Here is a 13,250-nt window from a genome sequence, read left to right on the forward strand (position 1 = left end):
TCTGTCCTGTAGCAGGCCTGGCCAAGTGGTACCCAGCAGATCCTACTTCCCCCGGCATGGCAGCAGCTGACCGGAGTGGCCACGCACACGTCAGTACAGCATGCGACTGTGATTCCCGAGACCATGGCAGGCACCCAGCAGCTGGCCGACTGGAGGTGAGCAGGAGACTCGGTAGGGTGAGAGGTGCCTGGGATGGGAGGCACATGCTCCGCTGCTGTGGAGGTTGTGTGGACTGTGACCAGCCTATAAGGAGAGGTTAATTTTAAACAGTGTGCCAGGGTGGGAGAAAATCAGCTTTACTGATGTATAATCAGCTGCCATTGTCCACCGAAAATTCAGTTACTACATCATTTAATCAGCAGTGTAATTCAGTGGACTTGGTTCCAGATGATTCCTGAGTTTTCTGAGAATTAAATTCCACTCTCAGAAGACAAAGGTTTGTCACCAGTGAAAGAACACAGAAGAGAGTCCCTAAAGCCCTGAACAGTTCCAGAAAGTGTTCTCAAGATGTCTGGAGACATGGCACCCTAGAGTCTGTCTGGCCTCCCGAGGAAGGCTTCACAGGCTGAGGTTTGTTGGAAATGGTAGTCTGGCACATTTGGTGAGTGTGCCTCTTCAGTTACTGGCCCTCTTACACACCTCGTTTTCCACCGGCCGGCACGCTGTACCTCTGCTGTTTACAGAACTCCACCCATCCACCTCCCTGACTTCCATGGCCACCTGTCCTTTTCCTCAGGCCTCTCCCCAATACCTGGTGCCCCTCTCCACCGAGGCAGAACCAGATGGCCATCCCCCAAGTTGTCTCCCCATGGCCTCTTCGGCTGCCTGTCCTGCAGCACAAACACCAGGGCCAGTCACTCCCCTCCACCTTCTGACAGTCTCGCTACCACTTTGTGAGCCTTGTACCACTCCTGGTCTGACCTAAAAAGCTACTGTGAATGAAGAGCTCTCAGGGAAAGGTGGACAGGAGGGGGCAGAAGCCCCCAGGAGAGGCTCTCCGCTCTCCATCCTCCGTGTAAATCAAGCACAAGGAACCGGCTCCCACACCCAGCCCATTTACCGGAAGCACTTTCAAACCAGCTATCACTTGCTTCACTCTGACTGCTTGATCCGGCACAGGTTAACCTTCCTGAGCCTCAGTTTCTTCTTCAGTGGGGTGGGGTAACGATGCTCACCTCACAAGATTGCTCGATGATAAATTAAGATAATTTAATAAATTAAACTAAGATAAACCACAAAACACTTGGCCTGCATTTAACATGCACCATAGCAGCGCCTGACATGACAGGCAGTAAATACGCCTGTCTTCTTCCCTTCGCCCATTCACAAGGTTCCTGCTTGGCAAGGTCGCCTTTCTTCCTCCAGCTCATTAGAAACAGCAACCAACTGGAAAGAAGTCTGACCGGTTGTTTTCTTCCTCACCCATTTTTCTCCTAAAGGACCACACACGTGCCATATCCCCTTTTTTCCTTCACTTTCAGCATTTATAGCGTATTTAATTTCAGCAGTACTCATACATTTTCTCATTCGTGCGTGTTTTCTGTTTCCTCCCCCTCCTTTCTCTTTTCCATGTCTTATCTAGTAAGCGTGGACGTCTGAAGCCAACACCTCCTTCCCAGTCTCTCTCCATTTCATGTGTGAGCCAAAGAGCACCATAGTCATGGCTAATAAAAGAGATGTGCCAGTGCCAGGCCTGTTTCAAAGGAAAAAGAATGCCACGTGTCTGTAGGGAAATAACAAAATAAAGAATCCACAACATCAGTTTCTAAAGTACATGTAAATGCCTAAAAGACTCTGTCAAAATCTCCACACAAATGTTCATCTGCTTTTTTTTCCTCCTATTCATCCTTTTCCCCAATTTGCAAATATAGAATGTGATTATTTTTAAAAATTCAAATGAATTCTCCTTTGGCTTTTAATTTTATTATGTATTAAATGGGCTTTTGTGGGCAAATCTCTGAATTAATCACCACTTTCAACATTTCTGTGGGAAAACAAGGCACTGAACTTTGAGCAACCCTGACTATCAGAACTTTGAATGTAACCCATTTTCAGGATTCAGGCTGCCAGCATTTCTATCAACATGTGCCTCACTGTTATTAATTTTTATTTAATACTAAACTATACATGTCTACTCAACCTTCAGTTAATCTAATTGTCCATTCAGCAAGCGTGTAATTAACTGATCAGCTGCTACATGCCTGAGCCTTGTGCTAGCCACTGAGGGAATTCAAAAGAACATTAACGCTTCCTAACATGAGAAACATATGGCTCCCAATCTTCCAAGTTTGTTTTTCACATTAACCAGAATTTCCTCATTAATGAAATAATATTACTAAGATCCTACTTACTTCAGAGATCAGAATGAGAGAATCCATTGAAGACACTTTGTAAATTCTAAAATAAAATAAACATATTATTGTTCAGCAATCTCCCTTTCAAAGATTTTGAAGGAGGGAGTATTTATCCCCTTTCTCTAAAATTTAAACACTCTGAGCCCACACATTTGGCATTCTTCCCACTTGAAACTCCTCCATCACCAACCAGCTGGATTCCAACCCCTCCTTTAAAATGGTTTAACAGTACCAGGAAGCCCACCTGGGGAGTTTACTTGTAGGGGGGCTGATCCTGTTAGGGACCCCACAGGTAGTGAAATGTTCCTCACAGTCAGCTTTTACTTGAGAAAAAGCCTCATTTTATGAAAGAGTTCTGCTCCTGGAAAACCAATAAAGAGGCTTGCCTTTCTGGTTCCCTTTCAGAAACACGCATGCTCACGGCAGCCATTACAATCCCATCATGCAGCAGCCTGCACTTTTGACTGGTCATGTGACCCTTCCAGCAGCCCAACCCTTAAATGTGGGTGTGGCCCACGTGATGAGGCAGCAGCCAACCAGCACCACCTCCTCCCGGAAGAGTAAGCAGCACCAGTCATCTGTGAGGTAGGTGGTGAAAGCTCCTGGAGGACAGGAGCCCCAGAAGGTTGGAACGTTGAAGAAAGGCTGTAGCCTGCAGCACATCCTGTACCAGCCACATAGTTCACCCAAGGGTTTGCAGGAAGCCCTCACCCTGAGTTGGTGCAAGTGGAATCCTGCCTCTTGCCTGGCGCTGGTACCAGCCCTGCATATACACTAAGGGTAGGGGCCTGGGATCATGGCATGTGTGACACCCTGAGTGCTTTGATCCCTTTTGTTAAGGAAAAAATGATTCAGTGATACTGGCTAAAGCACAGTAAGGGAGATTTTATTCAAAACCGTGGAGACAGGGACAGGGATGCTGAGTGAATCTTGCAGTAGAGGTGAGAGATTAGGCTCAGCTCTACACAAGGCATCGCAAGTGGGATCTACAGCCAAGGAACAGTGTCTGGGTCAGAGGATGGACAAGCACTAAGAGGTCAGAGGGCTTCGGCTAACCTGACCCAACTGGATTCGTGCTGAAGGCGGCCATGGTGACCACACATGACCTGCTGGCTGAGGAGCAGTGGGGCACCTGATGAAATATCCGGGTGACCAGCTAGCAAGCATGGGGCCCTGGCTGAACTGATTTGAGTAGGGCTGCACACTGAAATTGAACTTTACAAGTATACATATGGGTCTAGGAGAAGGCTCAGAGCCTGGCTAAAGTCTGGCTGAAGAATTTTTATCTTTCTTTTCTAGAAAACAGCCTCACCTCTGAAATTTCACTTTGGAAACCACTTAACATTATAACTTTTGCAAAAATACCTGAGTTGAGTCCCTAGCACTTCTTAAAAAAAAAAAAAAATGAAAGCAAAACACCGAGAGAAATGTACTTACTTAGAAATTTGAGGTCAAAAAATGAAATTTACATAGTTCCTTGCTTAAATATAACCGATAACTTTAGTTATTCCCAGACACTAACCAGCAAGACAGTAACCTTTCCCATTCCCTTTAACTCTGGTCTCATCTCAGTGACCACATAATCAAGGCTACATGCTCTCCGGGCCCACTTAAATATCACTTTGGAAAAGGCAAACAAACAGCTCAGAACAGTGGTTTCCAGAGACCAGAGCCCCTTGGGAGAGGAGGGGGCTGCCTGGGAAGGAGCATGGTGGAACTTCTCCAGTGATGAGAAAGTTTCATATCTGGATTGTAGTTGGCATTTTTAACATTTTCCAAAACTCTTCAAAAGCGAGCCAGGTATGGTGACCCACACCTATAATACCATCACTCTGGGAGGTTGAGGTAAGAGGATCAAAAGTTCGAACCCAGCTTGGGCAACTTAGTGACTTAGTGAGATCTTGTCTCAAAATAAAAAAAATTTTAAAGAGCCTAGGATATAGCTAAGTACAAAAAGCTTCAGTTCAATCTCCAATATCACACCAAAAAAAAAAAAAAAAAAAAAATCCCCTGTTTGGGTGTATCTGACAGCTACGGGCACTTCATCTCAGGTCAGCAGCAACCCTCCAGAATGTTCCTGTTGCACAGCCTGTTGCGTTGACAACACACCCATGTCACTGTTAGACTGGGCAGCAGCAAAGGCCACTGGCTTGATCCTCACGTGCTGTCATGCCAGCCACTCAGGCAGTCACACAGAACACTGATCTGACACACAACTGAGCTTAGCAGCCTCAAGAGCCCCCTTGACCGAGCAGGGGCCCCAGGAACTCTTGGTCTCCCCACCCCTGTTAGCAAGTCCCTCCCTTCCTGTCTTCCCAGCATCCAGCTGGCTTTGTGAAGGTTCATTGCCTATGTAGTCAAGATCGGTGTAGTTACTGCACAAGTTGTGTGTTTGCCTGTATCTAAGACCGACTTTTAAAACAACCCGAGACAACAGACAAGGCGCTGCATCCAGGCCTGCTTTTCTCTGACAGTGCCAAGTGGGACACTTACTGCTGGGCAGTAAATACAGCCTCAAAATCATAACACATGAGCAGTAACAAACACAAAGGTTTATGATAAGTAGAAATGGTGCAATACTCATACCAGTAAAACTTATTACCAGCCCCTAGAAAGGCATAAACAATGTTTCTGCCACCAGCTAGGCAGAAAATTAAATAAGCGTACCTTCACTGAGTTGTTTTCATTTTACTGCCATCCCTTTACCTAGAAGGTGCTCAGGTCTCTCAGGATTTTTCCAAGCCTAAGATGCATTATACATTGGCTTTGTTTTCTCACTGCATAGATACTACCAGGATCGACAAAGGTTTGATTAGGAGAAGTTATTTTTTTCCCTAAAGTTACAAGAAACTGCATTGTCTAACTTAATAATTTTGAATTCAATCCAAACCAAATTAAAAGGCCTTTTTTAAAGCATGCCTTTTTCTCTGCACTTTCCCCAATTTCTCATTACAATTCAGATAGACTGATGCCCTGGGGTCAAAACCTAGAAAAGTCATTTTGGGTTTCTTCATTTTATACACACATACTTTCATAGCCAAGCCCTTTTCCCAGAGGAAGGAGGAGGAAAAACTGAATCTTAATGTCACCAAGGTTAGGTCCAGTAGATCCAGAAACTCTTAAGAAATAAAAGTTTTCATTTAATAAATGATAGAACAAGCATTTCCAAGGAAACCAAAGAGATAAGCGTTATGGTTTACTAAATGGTAGGTAGACCATCAGGAAGGAAACTAAAGCTTCATGTGGCAAACACCAGTTCTCTCAGTGTCCCCAAAACAACACATGAGTACCCTTATGGGGCAGGCCCAGAGAGTAAGGCCTTCATCCTAAGGATGAGAGCATCCTGATCAGTACATCTGCCCTGTCAGACCAGCGTCCTGGAAGTGGGGAACCAGGGCCCAGGTGCCATCCCTGCCTTAACAGTGACTAACTGAAAGTTCATGCAGTGGCCCCTTTCGTGATGGTGGCTGGGATCCAACTGACCTGGGCTTCAGACATTGTTTTCGTGGAGCTTTTGCAGAACTGCTGTTTCTTGATAGCTGGCTGCTTGGGTGGAGTTGACAGCCCACCTTCCTGTGTAAGCACATGTGATTTTATCATTTCAGAAATGTCTCCACCTGTGAGGTGTCATCCTCACAGGCTGTCAGCTCCCCACAGCGATCCAAACGCGTCAAAGAAAACACACCCCCCCGCTGCGCCATGGCTCACAGCAGCCCAGCCTGCAGTGCCTCGGTCACCTGCGGGTGGGGTGACATGGCCTCTAGCACCACCCGGGAGCGGCAGCGGCAGACGATTGTCATCCCCGACACCCCCAGCCCCACGGTCAGCGTCATCACCATCAGCAGCGACACGGATGAGGAGGAGGAGCAGAAACACGCCCCCACCAGGTGAGGCGGTACACTGGCAACCTGTGTGTGTTGCCGGATCCCTGTCTGAGGCCGTGGTCCCTGGACCTGAGCTGTTTACCGTTATCAAATATAGTAATCCCTCCCCGCCAGCCCCTAGAGTTTGGATCCACCATTTCTTGTATCCTAAACCTATTTCAAGAGAATGTCAACAGATTTGCCATATTGTTTAAACCAAAAAAATTTGGAATCACTTTAGTCTTGAAAAATAGTTACCGCCCTTGTACAGTTGGGGAACGTGAGACCATAAAAGTCAGGCTCACAAATCCAGTGTATTTCAACTTCTGTAAGCTCAAAAATTTCTGCCTCAGGCTATTGAATTTATTCCCAGTTGGTCGGGAGATTTCTCTAACACTGCTTTGTCTCACTCAGAATTCAGAGTAATTGTCCAATTAATCAGAAATTTCCCTGTGTCTGATTAACCCAATCTTTCAAACTGCCAGTTGGCTCTTCACCCAGAGAGCATTACTGTTTATTCCTAAGTAGTAATAATTCATTTTACTTTCTGTGTGCTTCCTGGGGAGAGGGGAGAAATATTTATTATACTTGCAAGACTATTAACCCTAGCATCAGAGCCTCTTTCTCTATGCTTTGCAGACAGATGCCAACGAAATATGCTTTCTGCTTGGGCTGCTCAGCTCAGGTGGTGCAGCCTGAGGGACTAGAGTCTTCTGCACCCCAGGGGCCTAGTAGAACCCAAAGTCCCACAATCCCACCTTGCTGGCACCTTCCCTAAGGGGACCAAGGGCCAGGGAAGGAGCCCAGCCACTCCCGAGCCCAGAGCTGCCAGTCAGTGTGCAACTGGTGCAAAGCTCAGCGTTCACAATTAACCCCAGATTATTAATTGCTGATTGGATACAATGTAGATAATTAGCAATCACAAGTCCTTTTGATTAGATAATAAATTCTTATGCTTGAAATCTTCACCAAAGGTACAGATAGACTGATTCAGACATTCTCATTAAAACTGTATTGCATGGGGCATCCCTTCTCACTTTATAATGAAGTTCAGAGGTTGTTTTTCTGTTTTGCTTTCCTTTGTTTTGTCTTTCCATAATAGGCCTAGTATGTGTCTCACTTAAATGTCTGTTCCCATTGAATGGCACAGCCTGATGTTCAGTGTATTTCAGAGAGGAACAGAGCGGAGCTTTTCTGGTCCTGCATTTGCTGGGTACCAGAGGGGACACCGGCTCGCTGGGGCCAGGCACACATTTGCAGACCAGTATTGCTTTACTCCCATGTGCAGGTTCCAGCACCGTCCTCTCTTCCTTTTTGGTTCCAGCCCCAAGCTGAGTCAATGTTCCAGCCCCCAGAGTCTCATGCCCTCTGCCCCAGGAAAACTGTGGGCTCCATGGTCCCTCCACAAGGAGAAGGGTCCACCCATCCCAGGACAAGTCCCTGGTCATGAGAAGGGCTCGGTAACCTTGCAACACTGAAGGAAAAACAAGAAGCAAAAGTGTCTTTAAAATCTAGCAACCAACTAGATTGGAATATCACTTTTGAAGCCTGAGACTGGAGTTGACACAAACTCTGATGATTGGTGCCCAGGAGAATCGAACGCTGTGTCTGAGGACAAGGGCAACGAGAGCCATCTCTCCTCCCGTGAGTCAGCAGACAGGGCTGAGAGCGGATGCAAAGCTGAGCACGTGCCTGCTCTCAGCAGCCCAAAGCCCTCAGAGAAGCGGAACCGGAATGTTGGCAGCTTGTGAGGACGTGACCTTAGTGTAAATGACTCAGGGCGGGAGGGCAGATCACAGCCCGTGGGCAGGTGACATGCAAGGGACACCCACAGAGCACAGCACTGAGCTGCTCAACCCGCTAGCATCGTGCAGTTCAAAGCGTGTGAGCAAGGCGGGTAAAGTGTACCGGAGACGTCTGCCTGATGGCAAGCTGCAGACCGAGATCAGAGAGTGACGGGAAGGGGCCCAGCCACCCAGCATCGCAACGGGCAGCTCCCAGATGTGACAGTGATGTTTTCTAAAGAGACCAGTGGCAGCTGCCTTAGAAGATGCTTTAGGACCCAAAAAGGTAGGAAAATATTTTTGTGTCTGAGAGAGACAAAACAGAAGCCAGCGGCCGTCTTACAGAGAAACCACTTGTAATTGTGATCACATTATTGTGACTATATTTAGGAATGAGAAAAGAAAGTGGGAAATAAGATTACCTGTTCTTAGAAATCAGAATTATCATAAAATTGAGCATAGTAAATATTTATTGGCCCTACCAGTGTAAGATACTGTGCTGGGAAAGGAAGTTGTTACATAAATAAGGGAGACGGTCTCCGTCGCCAGAAGGTACGAGGTAATAACCGTAGTAAGACAGACAAATCACTGTGACGCACGGCAGAGCACCAGAGCTACACCCCCAGGCCGAAAGCGGACCTTCTAAGGCTAGCGGTATAAGCACATGTGGACAAACAGCAGAGGAGGTGAGATTGCAGATCAAGCGAGGAGATTGATGGTCCACAGCTTCAGAGGTTGGGGGACAGAAAGTGTCACCTTATCCAGGAGAAGCAGGTCCCACAGATTAAAGGATCTCAGGGCAGAAAGGGGGCTGATGGGTTTCCTCCTCCATGAGGAAGGTGGGCTGAGGGGCTCAAGGGAAAGCCTCAGTCCTGGGAAACAAAGGTGTACCCCTAAGTGTAACCAAAGGGAGCCGTGGACCGCTATCCATCTGGACAGCTTCCCTTGCCCTTCTGGTTCAGCTGCACCATGGAGACCTTCCTTCCTTAATCACAACTGTTCTTATCTCCTGCCTCATTTCTCCTGTGCTGCGAGCATCTTGATTCTGACCTCCTGTGTCCCCCACCTCACATCCCGTTTGCTGCTTATCCCAGTCCTGGCATTTCCAGTTCCCAGTCCTAGTTCTGGAACTTTGGCCAAAAGGCTGGTTAATCTCCTGTGGCTCAACCCCAGCACAGCAGCTGGAAAGTCCAAGGCCAGTGGCACTCACAAGGGCAACAGCACCTCCACTACCTGTTGCAGTTTGGGGGATATTGCAAGGGGAACAATATAATACAGGACACATATTTTATAAGATTATTTATATAGTCGCCCAAGAATCATAAGAGAGTGCAGGAACTCTGTCCACAAAGAACTAAAGAATCCAGCGGAGGGCCTGTATCCCGTGATAATGTCCTGCATGAGTTCAGCCGAAGACCTAGAGCCCATAACAATGCCTCCCACAAATCCAACTGGAGGCCCAGAGCCCACAACAATGTCTCATGCGAGTCTGTTCACGGATCTGTGCTGGGAAGGCCTCTGGGTCAATGTGTGGAAGCTAGAAAGTCTGTGCCAGTGGGATGAAGGAGCTGTGCTAGCAGGCTGAGGGATCAGCTGGGGATATAGCTCAGGGGCACAGTGCCTCCCTGGCAAGTGCAACATCCTGAGTTCAATTCCTGGTACAAAACAAAAAAACCAAAACACCACAGGCTAAGGAATCTACACTAGAGCCAGGAAGCAATGCTCAGAATAAGAATCAAAGCTCCCCCAAAAAGTACCACAGCCATCCTCAGCAACAGTGAGGTCCCAGGCTCCTCCAGTGATGAAGATAGCTGAGTTCCCATCAGGAAAGCCAACACATCAAGCTTCTCCAGGAGACTGAGCTGTGCACTATCTTCCCCTCTGGAGCCAAGAAGCAATGCTCAGCATGAGGACCAGAGCTCCCCCAAAGTGAATGGAAGCCATTGTCAGTGACAAGGTCCCGAGCTCCGTGGAGGAGGAAAACAGCCATGTTCATCAGGAAAGCCAGCATGACAAGCTCCTCAAAGAAAACCAACAGCTCCTTACAGCTTCTCTCTGCTTCGAACAGGCTCCCAACAGCTTCTACCAGCTCCCAACAGCCTAACTGCTTCCCCAGCTCTGCCTCGTATGCTGCTGGCAGCAATCCTCAGGTGGACCTCCCGCACCCAGCACCACGCTTATTAAATTCACCTGAGTGTTACAAGATGCCCACAGTTGTCAGTCTACCACACCACCAGTGTGAGTCTTAACACCAGCTTGAGACAAATGATGGAAAACCCACTAATCTCCAAGACTAGAGGACATGGATTAGAATTATTAAAAGAATGTGAAGGTGAAGTCATTATTCCTGACCCTATTATATGGCTCCCATCGCTGCCGGAGCAGAGGAGTGGTCACAGCTCCTGCTTATAAAGAGAATCCCAGAGCCCATAGGAGGGAGACCAAGACAGGAGGAACTGAAAAGGGGAAATCCCGGCAAACAGTCACCAAGCAGAGGCTGCCGTTTCTGTTGCCATTTGATAGAAGCAGACACTGAGACTAGGCCAAGAAAGTGGCTCCCCCAAGGACCTGAGTAGCAGAGTTAGAGTTCGGGTGTCATACCCTTGGAGAAATGACAGACATAACACTGGCAAAAACAGCTGCTTTCTCTTTAGTCATTGAGACCTATAGCCCACCTGTGGTCCCAGGTCCCGGGAGTCTGAGGCAAGAGAGCAAGCCTCATCTCAAAAAAAATCCAAAGTAATAAATTGTGTTCTGTCCCCTCCTGAAAGCACTGCTGTGCCTGGGTGTTACTGATACGACAGGGAGCAGAGTCGGGGCTCCTGGGAGTCCGGGGTGCTGTGCGTGAGCCTTGTGTGGATCCGGGGCACATGGCGTCAGAGCTTTCGATTCTTAGCAGAGCTTTTAGGTGGGCAAGCACAGAAGAGCCAGTGGGCACCTTTCTTTCGGGGAGTCACTGTTGAGCATGCCTAGAGAATTGGCCTAAGGATAGAAAAAAATAGCCCTATTCTCCATGTCCTAGGTTGAAGCAGTAGAAACAGTCTTATTTTAAGTGTTTATAGGCAGCTTTGACTCAAGAAACATTGGGCTATCCACACATACTGAATAAGCCCTCTCTTCCTTGCATTCTCCCAGACACGCACTACACGTATGTGTTACTCAGCAGACCCTCATGCCAGCCTGGCCTGTGCCAGAACTGTCTCGTGAAAGCCGTGACTATAGCTACCGGGCAGGAAAAGCATTTTTAGCATGTGACCAAAGCAGTGTATTTCACCCGATCCACTGGAAATTGCTTTGTCCGGCTGCGTTACTCATTGGCTCACAGTAAGGCAGCTCTGGGAGGCGGGTCGATCGGCTCAGGGCACAGGGCACAGCTGCATTCGTGCTCCACTTTGCAAGTGCAACAGCCACTCTGATTTACAGCCTGTGTGGCCAAAATGTCAACCTAAGAAAATTAGTGCACGGGGCTGAGGATTTAGCTCAGCAACACAGCACCTGCCTGGCAAGCGCAACGTCGTGAGTTCAATTCCCGGTACCAGAAAAAAAAACAAAAAACAAAACAAAACAGAAAATTGGTGCAGAAGTGTCACTCATTTTGTACATACAAAAAGTTACTTACATTGCTCTTAAAATGTTTATATATTTTTTTAAAAAACTTGAAGCCAGGTGTGGTGAGGCACGCTGGTAACCTCAGCTGCTAGGGAGGCTGGAGCAGAAAGGTTCAAGTCCAGCCTGGGTGACTTAGCAAGACAGAGTCTCAGGGTTTAAAAACACTAAAAGGGGTTGGAGTGTAGCTCAGTGTGACTCCCTGAGCTCAGTCCCCAACACAGAACTGGAGGAAAAAAGTGGGTTTTTTTCTTTGTGTTCAGTGGTTCTTTTTTTGTATTAAATTGAAAACCTAGAGAAAGTATTATGGGTCAGTTATAGTTAGGAAATTGATGAACTGCTGCTTAAAAGACTGACCTGAGCTATGTGTGGGGACACAGCACCCTGGGAGGCTGAGGCAGGAAGATCACAAGTTGCAGCTCAGCCTGCGCAGCTTAGCAATTTAGCAAGACCCTGTCTCAAAGTAAAAAATGGAAAAGGGGGGCCAGGTATGGTGGTGTATACCTGTAATCCCAGCACTCTGGAGGCTGAGGCAGGGGTACTGTCATGAATTCAAGGCTAGCCTTGAGACCCTGTCTCAAAAAACAAAAAAGGGGCTGGGGATTTAGCTCAGCAGCACAGGTCATGAGTTTGATTGCTGGTACCAGAAAAAAAAAAAAAAAGAAAAAGAGAAAAGAAAAGGAAAAGGGCTGGGAATGTAGCTCAGTGCAAAGGCCCTGGCTCAATCCCTGGTACAAAAAAAAGAAAAAGAAAATACTAGCCTAAAAAATTAACATCCAGAGTGGTGAAACACACACATACACATGCACTTGTCGTGATCATTATTATTACTGGCAAAAAAGTCGAAGTGGTGTTGGTTTCCATCTTCCCTCATTATGCTCCTAGAATGTTGTAGACACTGGCTTGTCTCTAGATCCTGAAGACACTTGGTCCAGCCGCTTCCCTGCATCCCCTGCCGGGCTCCATTTACAGCATCCAGTGGGCGGGGGCTCGGGCTGCATGTGGAAGAAGCAACAGTGTGTCCCTGTCCATCCTCAGCGCTGTCCCAGCGCCTCAGCGCACTACAAAGCGCACACTGCTGCTCACTGCCTTCCACGGTGCAGAGGAAGAAGAGGGTTGGAGACCTGAGGGCCGATGCTCCTGCATAGGCCCAGTGGGACTGGATGAGATGGGCCAAGCCCCTGGGTTGGTACAGGGCCAGCGGGAGCCCCACTGCAGTAGATGGTGGAGGGAGATCCCACCACCTTCCACTGCGTCTCATGGGACAGCACCAGGCGGCGAGGCCAGGCTCCTTCCAGGCCTTGTTTCTGAGCTCTCTAGAAAGCAGTCAGGTGAAGAAAGACCCTGATGGTGATGTGTGTGTGAGTGTACACACAGATACAAATACGCAGACAGTATGATCGGGACGCAATGTACGCACCATATAAGAGATGTTTGTTTTTAATCACTAATGCTTTAAATCAAGAGCTGCACAGGACATCACAAGGAGCCCAGTGACCTGGAGACATTGACTTCTGGTCCCTCTCCTCACATGCAGGGCAGGTTAAAAGTAATCTGCCGGGTGTAGTGGTGCATGTCTGTAATCTCAGCACTCAACGGGCTGAAGCAGGAGAATCACTGCAAGCTCAAGGCCAGCCTGGGCT

General features: G+C 47.7%; 1 protein-coding gene across 7 annotated transcripts in view; it reads left to right on the top strand.

Moving 5' to 3' along the window:
- Hipk2 (homeodomain interacting protein kinase 2) overlaps positions 1-13,250 on the top strand; it is a 188,910-nt gene that overhangs the window by 154,510 nt on the left and 21,150 nt on the right. For 5 of the 7 annotated variants that reach the window (XM_005405436.2, XM_005405432.2, XM_005405437.2 and 2 more), the window contains exons 10-12: positions 13-155; positions 2,760-2,939; positions 5,960-6,241. In XM_005405436.2, the coding sequence (XP_005405493.1) occupies positions 13-155; positions 2,760-2,939; positions 5,960-6,241 (605 nt within the window). The remainder of the gene's footprint in view (positions 1-12; positions 156-2,759; positions 2,940-5,959; positions 6,242-13,250) is intronic. The other 2 variants (XM_013504951.1, XM_013504952.1) reach the window with 1 other exon arrangement.

This window comes from Chinchilla lanigera, unplaced genomic scaffold, assembly GCF_000276665.1.
Source record: "Chinchilla lanigera isolate Chin_1 unplaced genomic scaffold, ChiLan1.0 scaffold00093, whole genome shotgun sequence".
In the NCBI taxonomy this organism is placed as follows: Eukaryota; Metazoa; Chordata; class Mammalia; order Rodentia; family Chinchillidae; genus Chinchilla; species Chinchilla lanigera.